An 18,055-nucleotide genomic window follows, 5' to 3' on the forward strand; every position below is an offset into this window, starting at 1 on the left:
TCCTAGTTAAAACAAGGCCTGTTTGGTGTGTCATCCTCACACAAGCAGGAGATGAGTAATTTGTCCAATTGTGGAGAAGGGACCTAAAGACAGCAAAGTCAAAGCTAGGTTGATTTAATTATCTTATTGTACTGATGGGGTCTTGACATCCATTCTTTGTCAGAGTGATCTTTCAAAATATGCTATATCTAATGGTATTATTTCCTACGTAACATTCTTTAGAGGTTTCCCATTATCTTGAGAAAAACATGCAAAGTCCTCAACTTGGTCAAGAAGGCCTAAGCATGATCTGCCCCACCCACCTCTCCCACCTGAGAGAAGAGCTAGAGATACAGGAGTGAGCCTTAAAAACAACTAGAGAGAGAGAGAGAGAGAGAAATATACGGTAAGTACACGATTACACAAATAATAACTTAATCAGACTTAACAAGAAGCACTACCATTTCTTCTGGGTTTTTTTTGAAGGTAGCCTACTGTAAAAGCTAATGCAATCTTTTCTGCCTCAGCCTGGCATTATTCTCTGGCTTTTGCTTTTTGTTTCACAAGAATGTCCTTATATCTGTGGATTCAGCTTTGTTCAGTCACTGTGTGACTCCTACCAATATTTCTCAGTGTCCCGGAAGAGCCATCGTTAGCAGTGAGGTCTGTTCTCATAAGCCAGCTCCTGTTTGGAGTGCGGTGGGCGTTAAGATATTTCTTTTCCGCCTCCTACTCGGTGTGTCTGGTGGGCAGGGCTAAAACACAGCCTGGTCTCTTGTCTGCCTTCCAGCTCTACTGATATCCTTCCCTGAATCCCACACCACTTAAATATAAGCCAAGTGCCCCAGAATTGCAAACTGGTCCATCTCCCAGCTCTGGGCCAGCCCTGTGCCCCTCCTTGGACCTCTCCCAGGAATGCTTCCTGCTTCAAGCTGGACATATTACTTGGAACCATGACCACACCGTGACAGATTCAGCAGTGTCTGCTGCCACCCCTCCCCCTCACTGGATCCCTTGGATACAGAGCATTTTCTGCCTTTTTGCACAGCTGTTCCTCGGCCTTTTCAAATGGATGAACCATGCAGGGAAATGAAATCCTTGGCCCTGACTCTTGTTTTCCTCAACGCGCAGACTCATTACCCTGTTTTTTCAGGTTGGGCTGTGACACATATGTAAGCCCTTGGGTTTTAGAAAAACACTTCTCTGCTCTGTCCTTTAGAAAGGACATCAAGGAGTGAGGCTGGTGGTGGAGTGGAGTAGGATACAGCATACATCCTCTGCCTGGAACTAAGAGGTGATTGATGATAAAATGCCAAGGAGGCAGAAGGAGAGGACATGAGGCATCTCCTCCCTGACATTTTGCTCTCCACCACAGCCATCATTCTGCTGGATCTCAGGCTGGTGAGGCTGGCTGGGATAGACCCCACCTTATTGATTCAGTTAGGGCTGTGTGCCAGTTTTCTCTTCCAGACCATACAAAACTAATCAAATTAATGGATGCCGCTGCTGGTTCTCACCAAAGGCCATTAAAATATAACTCTTTCATGAATAATTCTGAACATTGACTCAAAGCAGTTGATTACAAGGACTACGTATTTCAAATGGGAGGAATAATTGATGTTTTCAATATGTAAATGGCTTCTAAGGAATTCTGAGATACAAGTTATAGGAGTACTGCTATAATCACAGTTCATCTGAGTTTCAGAGCTCCTGACTTGTGTTTATTTTCCAATTTTGGCTTCCAGAGAACAACACGTAAAATCCCGCAAACTGTTCCATCATCTCTCTTCACTCTGTGGTGCTCTGCCCCTGGATTCCCTGAGTGCTTTGGGTCTGCAGAGAGCTATGAACTGCTCACAAAGTCACATAGAACGAAGTAGTGTATTTCCTTTCTTCTAAGAGACAGCGTCTCAGGATACACAGTCAGTCATCATGTCACTGCCTACCCAATATCACAGTAAACTCACCCATGCTAATCTGTAGTAGAAGCAGCTGACCCGTCAGGTGAGGATCTAGAACCTCTGTCTCAGGATCAGAACATAGACTTCCAGTTGCCGCTCTGATTTGTTTCTCTTCGCTCATGCTTTGTCCTGGTTTGGTTCTTAGCTCCTATCTTGAGCCTCCTTTACTTGAGGAAGAGTTTGTACACATTTTTTGGCTCAACTGTGACGCTCCCTTTCAATTAGATTTTGGTTAACTTTATGTGTCACGTTGAGGGGGCCTGGGATGCTCAGGTTAAATACTGTATCTGGGTGTGTCTGTAGGAGTGTATCCAGAGGGTATAAGCCCTTGAGTTGGTTGACTCAGTAGATTGCCTTCCCCAGCGTGGATCGGTATCATCCAATCCACTGCCGGCCTGAAGAGAATGGAAGGGCAGAGGAAGGAGGAATCTGTCCCTCCTTCCTTGCTTTACTGATTGAGCTGGAATGTCTCATTTCATCTTCTCCTGTCCTCAGGCTGAGATTTGTAGCATCAGCTCCGTTGGTTCTCAGGCCTTCAGACTCACACTGAATTACATCACCACTTTCCTGGGTCTGCAACTTGCAGAGAGCAGCTGTGGGACTTCTTTGCCTCTATTATCTTTTGAACCAATTCCTCATGATAAATCTTCATATCTGTATGTACATATCTGTAGCTCTTACATCTATATCTCTATATTCTATTGGTTCTGTTTCTCTAAAGAACCCTCACTCTCCAGATCAAATGTAAATAATGACTCTGCCTCCTACCTAACTGAAAGGGTTTGTTTGGCAGAGTTCACTCCCCTACAATATTTATCATCAAGGGGATCAGAGAATTTGAGAATATTATGCAACACAAATGAGTCAGTTCTAAGTACATTGCTTCACTACATAGTTATTCAATCAAATTTTACCTCACGTCATCATTATATGCAAGATCAAGGAGTTTATAATTGAACAGGACATACAGACATGCAAACCTAAAAAGGAAGAGAATGTTAAAGACGCTTTGGTAGATAAAAGGTAGGTCATGTAGGAATACAATGGACGGGCAGTAATTTTCACTTTGGAAGGGGAAGAAAGACTTAAAAGAGATGATAGTTGAGTTAATCCTAGGTGTCATGGTGGAAAAGGGGATTCCAAACAGGAGACACTGTGACAATAGCAGAGTTGAGTGGTACAGTGGCTCATTAGGAAAGTAGTAAGTAGTTCAACATGGATGGATGATCAGAACCCTCTGGGCATGGAAGAGTCAGAGAGGGTCCTTAGTGCCAGAGAGGATTCTGCATTTTATGAATGATCCCCAAATTGATGTTTGTGAGACAGTCACCTATGGAACTTTTAAAACTCAGCTCAGCTGCTGTTGTATCCTAAAGCCACTGAGTATGAACTTGCAGACGTGAGACTCGGCTGAGTTTATATTTTGTAAATGCTTCTCTGACTAGAAATTACTCCAACTGTCCCTGTCCTTTGTAGGCAGAGAGCTGAAGGCGTTTCCTAGAATCCCGTGCAGTTAGGCAGACCCCGCAACAGAGTTCTGGCTAACGGCATGCAGAAAGTGATGTATGTCACTTCCAGGTCTCTTCCTAAAATTTTCTGTAAGATTTTCCTCACCCTCTCTCTTTCCTCACCAGCCAACTAGATACGCAGAAAACTTAGAGTCAAGGAACTGCTTGTTGGAATAGGTTGGATCCCCACATGGCTGAATGGAAGGCCAGCCGGTGGACACCCAGTTCAATGGCAACGTGAGCAAGAAATGAAATCTTACTGCGTGAAGGCGTTGGGAATGTGGAATTGTGCACAATATCATTAAAAACCACTACTGAGCAATCGGTGGTAACTGAAAAGGCGAAGTAATATAATCAGGCTCTAGAAAGATTGTTCCGGTAAATGTGTGGAAAATGGATTACACTGGATAAGGGGAGCATTGGGAAGACCAGTTAAGACAACACTGCAGCTATCCTGGGGAGAGACGATGAGATCTCTGCATGGCACTCAGTGATAATGACAGCCAGTAGGAGAGAAGACCTGTGAGACACAAAGTAAATACAATCTATTCCCACTGGAAGCCATTTGGATATGTAAACAGAAGGATCTCCCAGCTTTCTGGCATATTTCAAGCTCTAAATACTGCTCTTAAAATTAAGAAACATTATAATTCGTTCAAGGATAATTTTATAGTAATTTCATCATTATCAAATCTGAATAGTAAGTGTTAGAGTTCCTGATGTGGCCATTGCTCTTTCTCCGATCTTACACATTTTGTTTCAGTCAAGAGAGACTATTTTAAACTGCAGATCTGTTCTGGTGTTGGTTAGATTGAAGTCAACAGGGCTATCCAGATAAAATAAGGAATTCAAGGCAAATAGGCCTATAAGCTGAATGGAAAACCACCATCCTGTTTGAAAATATCATTCTATAAAGCACCGTGGCTTGGCTGAAGTGTCAGCTTGATGCCATGGGATACGGAGGTGGGGTCTTCCTAAAAGGCAAGGCTGGGGTGACACCCTGATTCAGAAGTGACTACCTCAACTGCGTCCGAATACAGCCGGAAGATGCTGAAGGGCAGGGGCTCAGGTGTGTGTGTGTTGGCTCTCATTTAAATGCGAAGACACAAGCACTTTCACTTCAGGATTTATGAAAGGTGGTGGATTACTGGCATGATGAGAAAGTCCCTATAAGAGAAGCTGGTAGAGTAATCATAAAAGGAAGGAAATAATTGAAGAACTGTAGAGCAGAGGAAACCTTGAGGAATAAGTTTGGCCCAGCAGCTCCAAGGGATTATGGCCATTGATTTCAGACAATTTAGTCACCTGCTTTAAACTAAGGAACATGAACTTCTGTTGAAAGTGAAAAGGGATTACATTGAAGTTTGTAGAGTTCAAAACAACTACAGAGAGAGAGAAAATTGGGAACAAACTGCCTAACTATGTTCAAGTGTCTCTGGAGCTGTTGGTGAAGGCAAGCCCAGTGGGCTCCCTTGAAAGGGGGGCACCGGAGGGAACTGGAGCTCACGTCTGTGATATTACCTTCCAACTGCACGGCTCACTGCAGTTCACAGAATGTGTTCACATACAGTCTAAGCTGATTCTCTTAAAGAACTCTGTGTGCTATTCCCATTTTGGGGATGAGAAACTAAGGTTCACAGTGTTCAAGGGACATGTTTTCAATATCAGTGCTTGTTTATACCACAGTACAGCTTGCTTACCTTGGTAAAGATTTTAAAAGATAAATTATGGACGATTACTTCAAAATATAGTTGTTTCCAGAGCCCATATTCAAATTATGCTTTCTAAAACTGGCCAATCTCTAATCATTTTTTCCCTAGTTTAAATATTCATACCTACCTATTACTCTCCTGACATCTGCCTGGGGATGTATTCAAAACGTGCAGAGGTCCATTCTTTCCCCTTCCCCCAGGAAAGTGAAACCATGAAAGAAACCAATGCCAATGCCGGAAATTGTATTAGGACAAGTCTGTGCTGTGGTTTTATAAATGTAGCTTAAATCAGAACACCTGGCAATGAACGGAATGCTTCTGTCATTTAATTCAGACTTATCTTTTCGATCATATGATTTAACTTGTAAATTGCTTCCAGACAGCTGTTAGAAACTATTTAACTTAGATTCTTGAGAGATAAAAACGGCTAGAAATCAAGCATCTTATGGTTTTACAACTGCTCCTCAGGTTATTCTCAGCAAAGATCCTGTTTGAAACAGACACTCTAGTTTGGATGGATCTTTATGAAGGATTGTCATGGAAAATAATGGGGCTTTGGAGTCAGACAAACGCATTCAAATATTAACTCTGCCTTTGCCAGCTTCGTGACCTTGAGCAAGTTAAGAAACCTCTTTGAATCTCAGTTTCATCATCTATAAGGTGAAATTAAGCATACTTACCTTTAATGGTTAATGTGAGGATTAAGTGGGATAATTTGTTTGCACATAGAAAATACTCAAAATGGTATAATATTAATGAGGGTTGAACAAAGATCTAGATAGAGCAAGATATTTATTAAGATGAGGAACATCTATAAATTTGTTTTATTACTGTAGTTCTCAGTTATAAATTATAGTGGTCCTTCTCAATCATGCAGGTTAAGTCCTCAAAATGCCCAATAGCACAATTATTTGGTGTTAAAAAACTTAAGACCTTATGAAAAACTGTGTTAGAGGACAGAGCTTTAGAATAAACCTATGAAATACATTGTATGTGTTTTATATTCCCTGAAGTAAAATAACTGATACTTCACACACAATTAAAATAATATCGGTGGTATTTTACACGTGTTAAATTAGTAATAATACTATTGAATTTTGTTTCTCACTAAAATTTTTCAGAATGTCTATTGCAAAGTATCTGCAAAATATTTTTATTTACAAGATGTTGCCTTTTATTTGCTGATAATATGTTAACAGACAGACTCTGCCCTCGTGTGTGTTCTCCCGTTAAGGATGCTGCAGTCTCTCTGAAATGTTGTGTTGATTTTGTCCTTCTCTTCTCGTGTTGCCCACTCTCCCCACACCTACTTCTGTAGTTTGTTTCCCAGGTCCCACGCCTCCTCTCCCCGGTCTCACCACACTCCCTGGGGCAGAAGTGGCATAACTTGAGTGCAAGCAAGGATGCTTAAGAAACCAACCAACCAACCTTTTGTGTAACCCCCTCAGCTGTGTTGAACATATGTTTTTGAGTCTTCTGCCTAACAGGTAGGAGTACTGCACTCATGATAACTTTAAGTTGAAGTTCCTTTGACAACGTCTCCCTCCTCTCCCTGAAGTTTTAAAGCTCATTTGCACTACAGCTGCCATTTTTCGTTTCCAAGTCTTCCTTGCTGCTGCTTCCATCCACTCTCCACCATCTGCCTTACCTTGTCTTTCCATTCTAAATATCCACAGCTTTTTCCAATTATCTTCAACAAGAGTGACTTGTGAGCTACAAATACTACATCTCAACTTCTCTAATTGTTCAAATTATAGTACAGTTCTGGTCCAGCCAAAATGGTAGTAAGCCAAACATTTATGACCTCGAGTCTCTTATCTATTTTTGTTCTCTTTAATCACAACCCCATGCACACAAACGTCTTTAAAAATAAAAATAGGGATCAAGGAGAAAAGTGCCAGTGTATCTGTTGTGAAACGAATTCAATTGCTCTACCCCTCTTAAGGGCAGGGCTGGCTAATACATTAGAGTTGTGTCCTGAAACACAAAGCTGGAGGAAATCAGGCCAGCTAGAGTGAGAAGCCATTTCACTGTCTGAGGGAAGAAAAGACAATAAAAGCACAAGACCCAGACTGGGGTTGCGTATCCAAGAGTGTTAATTTAAAATAAGGGTCAGTTCACAGTGAGGACAGCTAGGTGACAAGCAATGGTGGGGTGCTGAGATTTTGGGTGAATGTCAGATAATACAGTGGCATCATAAACCATTAGTTATAGGGGCAGCTAAGAGTGGTTTATTAGCATTACCTTTCTTTTTAAATTTTATTTATTTTTTTATACAGCATGTTCATATTAGTCATCAGTTTTATCCACATCAGTGTATACATGTCAATCCCAATCTCCCAATTCATCACACCCCCACCCCCTGCCACTTTCCCCCCTTGGTATCCATATGTTTGTTCTCTACATCTGTGTCTCAATTTCTGCCCTGCAAACCGGTTCATCTGTACCATTTTTCTAGGTTCCACATATATGTGTTAATATACGATATTCGTTTCTCTCTTTCTGACTTACTTCACTCTGTATGACAGTCTCTAGATCCATCCATGTCTCTACAAATAACCCAATTTCATGCCTTTTTCTGGCTGAGTAATATTCCATTGTATACATGTACTACATCTTCTTTATCCATTTGTCTGTTAATGGGCATTTAGGTTGTGTCCATGACCTGGCTATTGTAAATAGTGCTGCAATGAGTATTGGGGTGCATGTGTTTTTTTGAATTATGGTTTTCTCTGGGTATATGCTCAGTAGTGGGATTGCTGGGTCATATGGTAATTCTATTTTTAGATTTTTAAGGAACCTCCATACTGTTCTCCATAGTGGCTGTATCAATTTACATTCCCACCAACAGTGCAAGAGGGTTCCCTTTCCTCCATACCCTCTCCAGCTTTTGTTGTTTGTAGATTTTCTGATGATGCCCATTCTAACTGGTGTGAGGTGGTATCTCATTGTAGTTTTGATTTGCATTTCTCTAATTATTAGTGATGTTGAGAAGCTTTTCATGTGCTTCTTGGCCATCTGTATGTCTTCTTTGGAAAAATGTCTATTTAGGTCTTCTGCCCATTTTTGGATTAGGTTGTTTGTTTTTTAAATATTGAGCTGCATGAGCTGTTTATATATTTTGGAGATTAATCCTTTGTCCATTGCTTCGTTTGCAAATATGTTCTCCCATTCTGAGTGTTGTCTTTTCATCTTGTTTGTAGTTTCCTTTGCTGTGCAAAAGCTTTGAAGTTTCATTAGGTCCCATTTGTTTATTTTTGTTTTAATTTCCATTACTCTAGGAGGTGGATCAAAAAAGATCTTGCTGTGATTTATGTCAAAGAGTGTTCTTCCTATGTTTTCCTCTAAGAGTTTTACAGTGTCTGGTCTTACATTTAGGTCTCTAATCCATTTTGAGTTTATTTTTATGTTTGGCGTTAGAGAGTGTTCTAATTTCATTCCTTTACATGTAGCTGTCCAGTTTTCCCAGTACCACTTATTGAAGAGACTGTCTTTTCTCCATTGTATATCCTTGCCTCCTTTGTCATAGATTAGTTAACCATAGGTGCATGGATTTATCTCTGAAGTTTCTATCCTCTTCCATTGATCTATATTTCTGTTTTTGTGGCAGTACCATATTGTCTTGATTACTGTAGTTTTGTAGTATTGTCTGAAGTCAGGGAGTCTGATTCCTCCAGCTCTGTTTTTTCCCTCAAGACTGCTTTGGCTATTCAGGGTTGATTGTGTTTCCATACAAATTTTAAGATTTTTTTTCCAGTTCTGGAAAAATGCCATTGGTAATTTGATAGGGATTGCACTGAATCTGTAGATTGCTTTGGGTAGTATAGTCGTTTTCACAATATTGATTCTTCCAATCCAAGAACATGGTATATCTCTCCATCTGCTGGTATCATCTTTAATTTCTTTCATCAGTGTCTGTTTTCTGCATACAGGTCTTTTGTGTCCCTAAGGTAGGCTTATTCTTAGGTATTTTATTCTTTTTGTTGCAGTGGTAAATGGGAGTGTTTCTGTAAACTCTCTTTCAGATTTTTCATCATTAGTGTATAGGAATGCAAGAGATTTCTGTGCTTTAATTTTGTATCCTGCAACTTTACCAAATTCATTGATTAGCTCTAGTAGTTTTCTGGTGGCATCTTGAGGATTCTGTATGTAGAGTAACATGTCATCTGCGAACAGTGACAGTTTTACTTCTTCTTTTCCAATTTGTATTCCTTTTATTTCTTCTTCTTCTCTGATTCCCGTGGCTAGGACTTCCAAAACTATGTTGAATAGTGCTGAGAGTGGACATCCTTGTCTTGTTCCTGATCTTAGAGGAAATGTTTTCAGATTTTCACCATTGAGAATGATGTTTGCTGTGGGTTTGTCATATATGTCCTTTAGTATGTTGAGGAAGATTCCCTCTATGTCCACTTTCTGGAGAGTTTTTATCATAAATGGGTGCTGAATTTTGTCAAAAGCTTTTTCTACATCTATTGAGATGAGCATATGGTTTTTCTTCTTCAATTTGTTAATATGGTGTATCAGATTGATTGATTTGCATATACTGAAGAATCCTTGCATCCCCTGGATAAATCCCACTTGACCATGGTGTATGATCCTTTTAATGTGTTTTTGGATTCTGTTTGTTAGTATTTTGTTGAAGTTTTTTTCATCTATATTCATGAGTGATATTGGTCTATAATTTTCTTTTTTTGTAGTATCTCTGTCTGGTTTTGGTATCAGGGTGATGGTGGCCTCATAGAATGAGTTTGGGAGTTTTCCTTCCTCTGCAATTTTTTGGAAGAGTTTGAGAAGGATAGGTGCTAGTTCTTCTCTAAATGTTTGATAGAATTCACCTCTGAAGCCATCTGATCCTTGACTTTTGTTTGTTGGAAGATTTTTAATCACAGTTTCAACTTCATTACTTGTGATTGGTCTGTTCATGTTTTCTATTTCTTCCTGGCTAGGTCGTGGAATGTTATACCTTTCTAAGAATTTGTCCATTTCTTCCAGGTTGTCCATTTTATTGGCATAGAGTTGCTTGTAGTAGTCTCTTAGGGTGCTTTGTATTTCTGCGGTTGTAATTTCTCCTTTTTCGTTTCTAATTTTACTGATTTGAGTCCTCTTCCTCTTTTTCTTGATGAGAATGGCTAATGGTTTATCAATTTTGTTTATCTTCTCAAAGAACCAGCTTTTAGTTTTATTGATCTCTGCTATTTTTTTCTTTGTTTCTATTTCATTTATTTCTGCTCTGATCTTTGTGATTTCTTTCTTTCTACTAACTTTGGGTTTTGTTTGTTCTTATTTCTCTAGTTCCTTTAGGTGTAAGGTTAGATTGTTTATTTGAGATGTTTGTTGTTTCTTGAGGTAGGCTTGTATTGCTATAAACTTCCCTCTTAGAACTGCTTCTGCTGCATCCCATAGGTTTTAGATCATCGTTTTTCATTGTCATTTGTCTCTAGGTATTTTTTGATTTCCTGTTTTATTTCTCCAGTGATCTCTTGGTTGTTTAGTAACATTATTGTTTAGCCTCCATGTCTTTGTGTTTTTTCCGTTTTTTTCCCCTGTAATTGATTTCTAATCTCCTAGCCTTGTGGTCAGAAAAGATGTTTGATATGATTTCAATTTTCTTAAATTTACTGAGGCTTTATTTGTGACCCAAGATGTGATGCATCCTGGAGAATGTTCTGTGAGCACTTGAGAAGAAAGTGTAATCTGCTGTTTTTGGATGGAATGTCCTATAAATATCAATTAAATCTATCTTGTCTATTATGTCATTTAAAGCTTGTGTTTCCTTATTGATTTTCTGTTTGGATGATCTGTGCATTGGTGTAAGTGAGGTATTAAAGTTCCCCACTATTATTGTGTTACTGTCAATTTCCTCTTTTATAGCTGTTAGCAGTTGCTTTATGTATTGAGGTGCTCCCATGTTGGGTGCATATATATTTATAATTGTTATGTCTTCTTCCTGGATTGATCCCTTGCTCATTATGTAGTCTCCTTCCTTGTCTCTTGTAACTTTCTTTATTTTAAAGTCTATTTTATCTGATATGAGTATTGCTACACCAGCTTTCTTTTGATTTCCATTTGCATGGAATATCTTTTTCCATCTCCTCACTTTCAGTCTGCATGTGTCCCTAGATCTGAAGTAGGTCTCTTGTAGACAGCATATGTATGGGTCTTTTTTTTGTATCTCTTCAGCAAGCCTGTGTCTTTTGGGTAGAGCATTTAATCCACTCATGTTTAGGGTAATTATCGATATGTATGTTCCTATTACCATTTTCTTAATTGTTTTTGGTTTGTTTTTGTAAGTCCTTTTCTTCTCTTGTGTTTCCCACTTAGAGAAGTTCCTTTAGCCTTTGTTGTAGAGCTGTTTGGTGGTGCTGAATTCTCTTAGCTTTTGCTTGTCTGTAAAGCTTTTGATTTCTCCATCAAATCTGAATGAGATCCTTTCCAGGTAGAGGAATGTTGGTTGTAGGTTCTTCCCTTTCATCACTTTAAATATGTCATACCACTCCCTTCTGGCTTGTAGAGTTTCTGCTGAGAAATCAGCTGTTAACCTTATGGGAGTTCCCTTGTATGTTATTTGTCATTTTTCCCTTGTTGCTTTCAATAATTTTTCTTTGTCTTTAATTTTTGCCAGTTTGATTACTCTGTGTCTCAGTGTGTTTCTCCTTGGGTTTATCCTGTATGGGACTCTCTGTGCTTCCTGGACTTGGGTGGCTATTTCCTTTCCCATGTTAGGGAAGTTTTTGAGTATAATCTCTTCAAATATTTTCTCTGGCCCTTTCTGTCTCTCTTCTCCTTCTGGGACCCCTATAATGCGAATGTTGTTGTGTTTAATGTTGTCCCAGAGGTCTCTTAGGCTGTCTTCATTTCTTTTCATTCTCTTTTTTTTAATTCTGTCCCACAGCAGTGAATTCCACCATTCTGTCTTCCAGGTCACTTATCTGTTTTTCTGCCTCAGTTATTCTGCTATTGATTCCTTCTGGTGTAGTTTTCATTTCTGTTATTGCATTGTTCATCTCTGTTTGTTTGTTCTTTAATTCTTCTAGGTCTTTGTTAAACATTTCTTGCATTTTCTCAATGTTTGCCTCCATTCTTTTTCCAAGGTCCTGGATCATCTTCACTGTCATTATTCTGAATTCTTTTTCTGGAAGGTTGCCTATCTCCACTTCATTTAGCTTTTTTTCTGGGGTTTTATCTTGCTCCTTCATCTGGTACATAGCCCTTTGCCTTTTCATCTTGTCTATCTTTATATGAATGTGATTTTTGTTCCACAGGCTGCAGGATTGTAGTTCTTCTTGCTTCTGCTGTCTGCCCTCTGGTGGAAGAGGCTATATAAGAGGCTTGTCAGCATTACCTTTCTCATGTTTTGTTTTGGGTTGTGTTGGGACTCACAGGACAGCCAAAGAATGTAACAGAATTGCTCCAGAGCCCAGTGGTGAGACACGACAGTGCTACTCGCACCTTCAAATCTGAGTGTCTGTGTTGAACAACTTCTTTCCTTGTACTGTCAGCTCGTAGTGCTATTGGACACTACTTGTGAATTCCGATGGTATAAAAGTGACAGGAGACTTTATGTCTGGCTGACTCTTAGGACAAATGAGGAAGAAATAATTCTTAGCATTTCTAATAGGATTCACTGATGATTTTAGATGTGCTAGAAGATAAGTGGACAGGATAAGGAGCCACCATGGGGAGATGGGATAACTGACTGTGGCTATATAATTTAAATGAGCATGTGGTGATAAGATTTATGTCTAGGCATATATTATCAGGCATAAAGTCATAGAGTTTATTTAATTTTCAATTTATACTACTAATGAAGTTCTCTATGATGCCAGATACTAAAGTTGTGTCAAATAAGTACAAATTCTGAACTGCATGAAAGAAAATACTATAATTACTGAACAGTAGATATATAATTGTTTATAGTCTTTAAGCATCACTTCAATGAAGGCATCATATTTGTTATGCTTTCTATAGAATTTTGGTTAGTAATTTTTTAATCCTCCTTTTAAACTCACCATTTTTCTGAATTTTTAAAATGTTTCTGAATTTACTACACATTTTTTAAGTGTCCTCCGTAGTCCAAAAATTTTGGTATTCATAAAGCTCTGCAGGGTCATATTCCAGTGACATATGACTCAGGATCTGAGACTAAACATGGATGGGTGAGATTTTGACTTAGATTTTATTTCATTTTCTAATCTTTAGTTGGAATAGGTGCAAAAGGAATGTGCAATACACAAAAGAGGTAGGAAAAGAAGGAGGGAGACCCACATGTAGATAAAAAGGTCAAGGTTGGTCTATACAATTGAATATTGGAAGCCTTTGAAGGATCAAATCTTGTTTGACTATTAAAGTGTCATCCCTGGATATTATTCTATTTGATACTAAACTCCTGGAAACTTTAAAGACAAATATTCATATCAGCTGATAGCCAGTTTCTCTAGTCAATCCTTTGAAATGTATAAGCATAGTGCTCTAAGATTGGTTGGTTGGTTTGTTTTCTATCTTACTTCTGCTGACTAGATTCCTTCATTGAAGCACTTTTTCCTTAAAAGCCACATAAAGATTCTCAAATAATATTCTCATAAGGACTACATACTGATAATAACACCCACTTTCTAAATCAACTTTCATGTTCATTCTACAAGACAATGACTTTCAGAATAAATAAAAATATAGTCCTAAGTGGCATTATTTACTTGTCCCAGAGTCAAAAGTTGAATCGTCCACTATGCAAATTTGGTCATGGCCAATGTTCCTACATGTCAGGGATAACATCGTAAGTTTCTTTGTACAGAACGGTCAGTGGGTTACTATAGTGAGCTTGATCTCTGCAATTTTAGTGTCAGAGATCCTTATGATTCTAAGTACCTCATGTGTGGCTATTAAAGGTAAAATAAACAGCAGGGGTATGGTTCCAATTGCCTAGTAAACAATCATAGAAAGATGTTTATTAAAGCTGACTCTCAAGTGACAGAGTTCTATTACGTATGCTAAATTTAACATGCTGCAAGCTTAAAAGAAGATAGATCAAAACAATAGAGGTTTTAAAAAATCATAAAGACAAAATACAGCTATGTCAGTATGTGACAGGAAAATAATTTTGCCTTAAAAGTGATCTTCCCCAACCCCCTCAAGGAACATGTAACCACAATTTATGGAACAAAATTAAAGCAAGTTGGGAGCATTCCATTTCTTAGCCTGCTTGGCTCTGAGTTAAAAAAAAAAAAATTAATGAGCTGTTGTTAAACTAAGATACAATTGATCTCTTCTACTATAAACAAAAAACTACAATACATAATTACGGATGTATAATTCTGATTTATTAATGTGTGATGTTTAGTTCTTAAAAAAAGAAAACAAAAATAACAAAACACACACAAAACAAGCCAGTAAACAGACTCTTTCATGCACATCCTTTTTTCTACCTTACATAGTTCCATAGCATGGTTTTTTAGAGGAGTTCCCTTGCTCAGGGTTGGCATATGTTTTTCAATTTTCACTGTCAACAACCATATTTACAGAAAGATGTACAAATATTGTGAATGGTAGGCTGTGCAACCCTCACATAATTAAAACTTCAGTTTCTTGGTTTTCTAGGGCTTTGTGTAAATGCCAATAAATTTGAGAGTTCATCTAACTGTGTATCTTAACCTTTGTTCCTAAAGGTGAAGGGCAGGATTTTTAATCAGGTAGCAATTTACCTTACTTGGGAAAACATAATTAGGTATTATTATCTAATTGCAATTACTGGTTGGAGAAAGTCACATTTCACAAGTAGTGACCCATGATGGATTATCACTCTCCTATTACTGAATTCTGAATCTGTATTTGTGTTTGGCAGACAGCCAATAAAAATTCAAAGGTAATCACAATGCTTCTCTGCAGTCCAGCTGTCAAAGTACCAACTCCGCTGCTGAATAAGAAACCGAGACATACTTCCTGAGCCACATCTTGACTATATCTGTGTCCTGCTCAGACATCAAGTGGAGATCAAAATAATTGTATAAAAAAAAACCCATGTGAAGCAGGTTAGAGAACTGTTCCATACGTCGTTTCTGGTACAGTTAAAAAGTTTAATGTCTCAAGGCACCACTATGGTTGAACATCAGACACATGGGTAACCAGCTAATCTACTAGGCTGTAAAGTCAGTAAGTAGCTTGTACAACTGTGAAAAAGCAATCTCTAGAGGACTGTTAGATATACTGTAGGCACAGGTATCATAATACAAATAGAAAACAATGAGTCCTAGAAAAAGCATGTTGAGCACCGTTGTGGCATCATTTGTATTTCTTTACCTAACGCTATGTAAACCTTAACATTTACAAAAGGAAAGACTAACTTTTGAAAGTTACACCCAGGGTTGCTCTTTGTGCTATCCCCCAATAATCGGTTCTAGTTCGTTGGTGTACTTTTAGAAGTCGTTGGATCTGGGTCGCCTCCCCCCGTGGCGCTGGTCGATTCATTTAAGTGCGAGCTCAAGTTCTCTGACGTTAGGTGGGAAGACTTGTAGACAATCTCATTGAAGTCAGACCTGATGCACACCAAGGGGGGGTCATTCAACGGGTCTTCCACTGAGGCCTGGGTGTTTTCTCGCGTGATTCCCATGTCCTTGCTTTGTTCTGATGGGGATTTTCTTTTCATGCGTGTGTAAGTATTGTCTTGATTCTCCATGCCTTGCTCATTTTTCAAAAACCGTCCAAAGAACCAAATGAAGAATCCAAACCACACAAAAGCTATCAGACTTGGCACAAAAGCCAGACACTTGACATCAAGGCTTGCCCCTATGAACCTGCTGTGTAAGAACATGTCTCCCTCAACATAGGTTTTATTAGTCTGAGGGTTGGTGTGATTGGACCGCCATTCCCAGGATAGCTTGGTTCTGTTCAAATCCTTTAGACTCTCTGAGTCTTTCACTGTATATATCTTCTGCCCTGGGCCAATATACTGTCCATATTCATGAGGCTTATAAAAAATCTGATTCTTCCACATATTAAGATCCAAAATCAAGACGAGAAAGATAATCCCATAGTTAAACCATTTACCTGCATTAAAAAAGAAATACTGCATGTTAGTCAAAGACCTATAAAACTGCAATAGAGTTTTCTCCTACAGAATGGAGATACTGGTATTATAGCATAAATTGTTAATATTTTAGACCTGCTAAAAATTTTTTGAGAGTGTTATGCTGCCATTAAGTGAATTGGCAATGGGGATTTCCTAAATGGATTCTAGGCATGTGAAAATGTAACTGTAGATCCCAGAGCCAGTAATTTATGGTAACTACACTTTCTAGATTAAGTCTCCTGGTTTTTAAGGCACCACAGTTATACTCAAATTTGGTTCCATGTAGGTTATTCTATAGAACAATTTAATTAAGGTTTAAAAACAAAGTTCTGATGAAATTCTTAAGAAAAGTCCAACGTATGATTGACTATCTCTTACAGTTTTATAATTAAGCCAGGGAAAGAAAGAAATCATTTTGCAGTGCAAGCACAGCAGTATATGAATTGAATTCACATTACTCTTTGTAGGTGACCTGTTGATTAAACCATTAGTTGATGTGATTCAGATCAATAATCCTTGAGCATTCATTTCAAGACTTTAAAAATAATTGCATCAAATTCTCATTGAACAGAATCCATTTATCAGACATATAAATATAACCATAGCTGTAGAAGACATGATTTGGAGAGACTGTAATTATTATGACTTCTTTGTAGTATTTAAAAATCTTACATAAATAAGGTATTATTTAGAGACATACTACCTAGTGAAATCTTTGCATCTTTAAATGGAAAGAATGTTGAAAAAATTTCAAGGGATACTAGATTCCATTATAATTTTTATTATAATTTATTCCAAGTTTTAGTGTGTCATAATAATATAGTAATACTCAGCTCATAGTTTTGCAAAATTATGTGATATTTATAACAAGTTCTAAAAGTTTTAGTTATAATTATATGTGTTATGTCAAAATTATTTTATTTTGTATTTAAAAATAGTGATAGTGAACATTATTAAGTTACTGCTTCACATGAGAGATAGGATCTTGGGCAAACTTCTTAAACTAAGATTGGTAAAAATGTATTTTTAAATATGTACTCCAATAGAACACATAGCTCTATAAAAATATAACTTTGTAAAGAGTTTAAGAAAGTATTTTATCATCATCATTACACATTTTCAATCTCCTATTATATGCAAGGTTGAAGAACTTTAATCCGGGGCTGGCTCCCAAACCTACTAGCTATGTGACCTTGGGTTAGTTGTTTAAATTCTCTAAACTCCAATTTCTTTACAAGCAGAAAATAACAGTACTTATTAAGCTGTTAGCATTTCATGAGATTATTAGATACTAAGCACAATGCCTGGTACATAATAGGAACTCAGTAATTGTTACTATTATTATCATCAAAGCCTTGCCTAAGTCATGATAATGTCTTCATTTGCATGGGAAGGTGCAACTTCTTCTCTATGAAGAGAAGTTACATAAATCATATGAAGGGAAATTATAACTCTGCCTGTCCTGAAATCATTCAACTATACAGGGTTTATAATATTTGTAATGGAAGCTCTTGCCTGAATGATTTATTTGGCACACCCAAACTGCAAAGTAAGATAGAACATTGGAAACTTTTCCAGATATGTTAAAATGTTTATAACATCTGGTACTGTTAAGTTCAAACCACTCCTTCCCTCTTGAATCTTCAAAACGAAAACAGAATCAACCATAAAACAAATTAAGAAAGCTCAAGCCAGAGAAATTCAAATACAAAGGTGAGCATCATTGCCAAACATTTATTGTGCTCAGAATAGACTCTGTGGAGGGTACCTTAGTAGATGCTGAAGACATATGCTACTGCCTTCTAGGAAGGAACTCATCATCTTATGGGGGAA

At 38.0% G+C, this 18,055-nt stretch overlaps 1 protein-coding gene across 2 annotated transcripts in view; it reads right to left on the bottom strand.

Annotated features, from left to right (window-relative positions):
- Window positions 1–14,460: 14,460 nt before the first annotated feature.
- Window positions 14,461–18,055, bottom strand: part of TMEM117 (transmembrane protein 117) — a 566,206-nt gene continuing 562,611 nt past the window's right edge. The window contains exon 8 of one of the 2 annotated variants that reach the window (XM_032647238.1): window positions 14,461–16,200. In XM_032647238.1, the coding sequence (XP_032503129.1) occupies window positions 15,551–16,200 (650 nt within the window). In that variant the 3' untranslated portion in view covers window positions 14,461–15,550. The remainder of the gene's footprint in view (window positions 16,201–18,055) is intronic. The other variant, XM_032647239.1, reaches the window with a different exon arrangement.

This window comes from Phocoena sinus, chromosome 10 (genome assembly GCF_008692025.1).
Source record: "Phocoena sinus isolate mPhoSin1 chromosome 10, mPhoSin1.pri, whole genome shotgun sequence".
Classification (NCBI taxonomy): Eukaryota; Metazoa; Chordata; class Mammalia; order Artiodactyla; family Phocoenidae; genus Phocoena; species Phocoena sinus.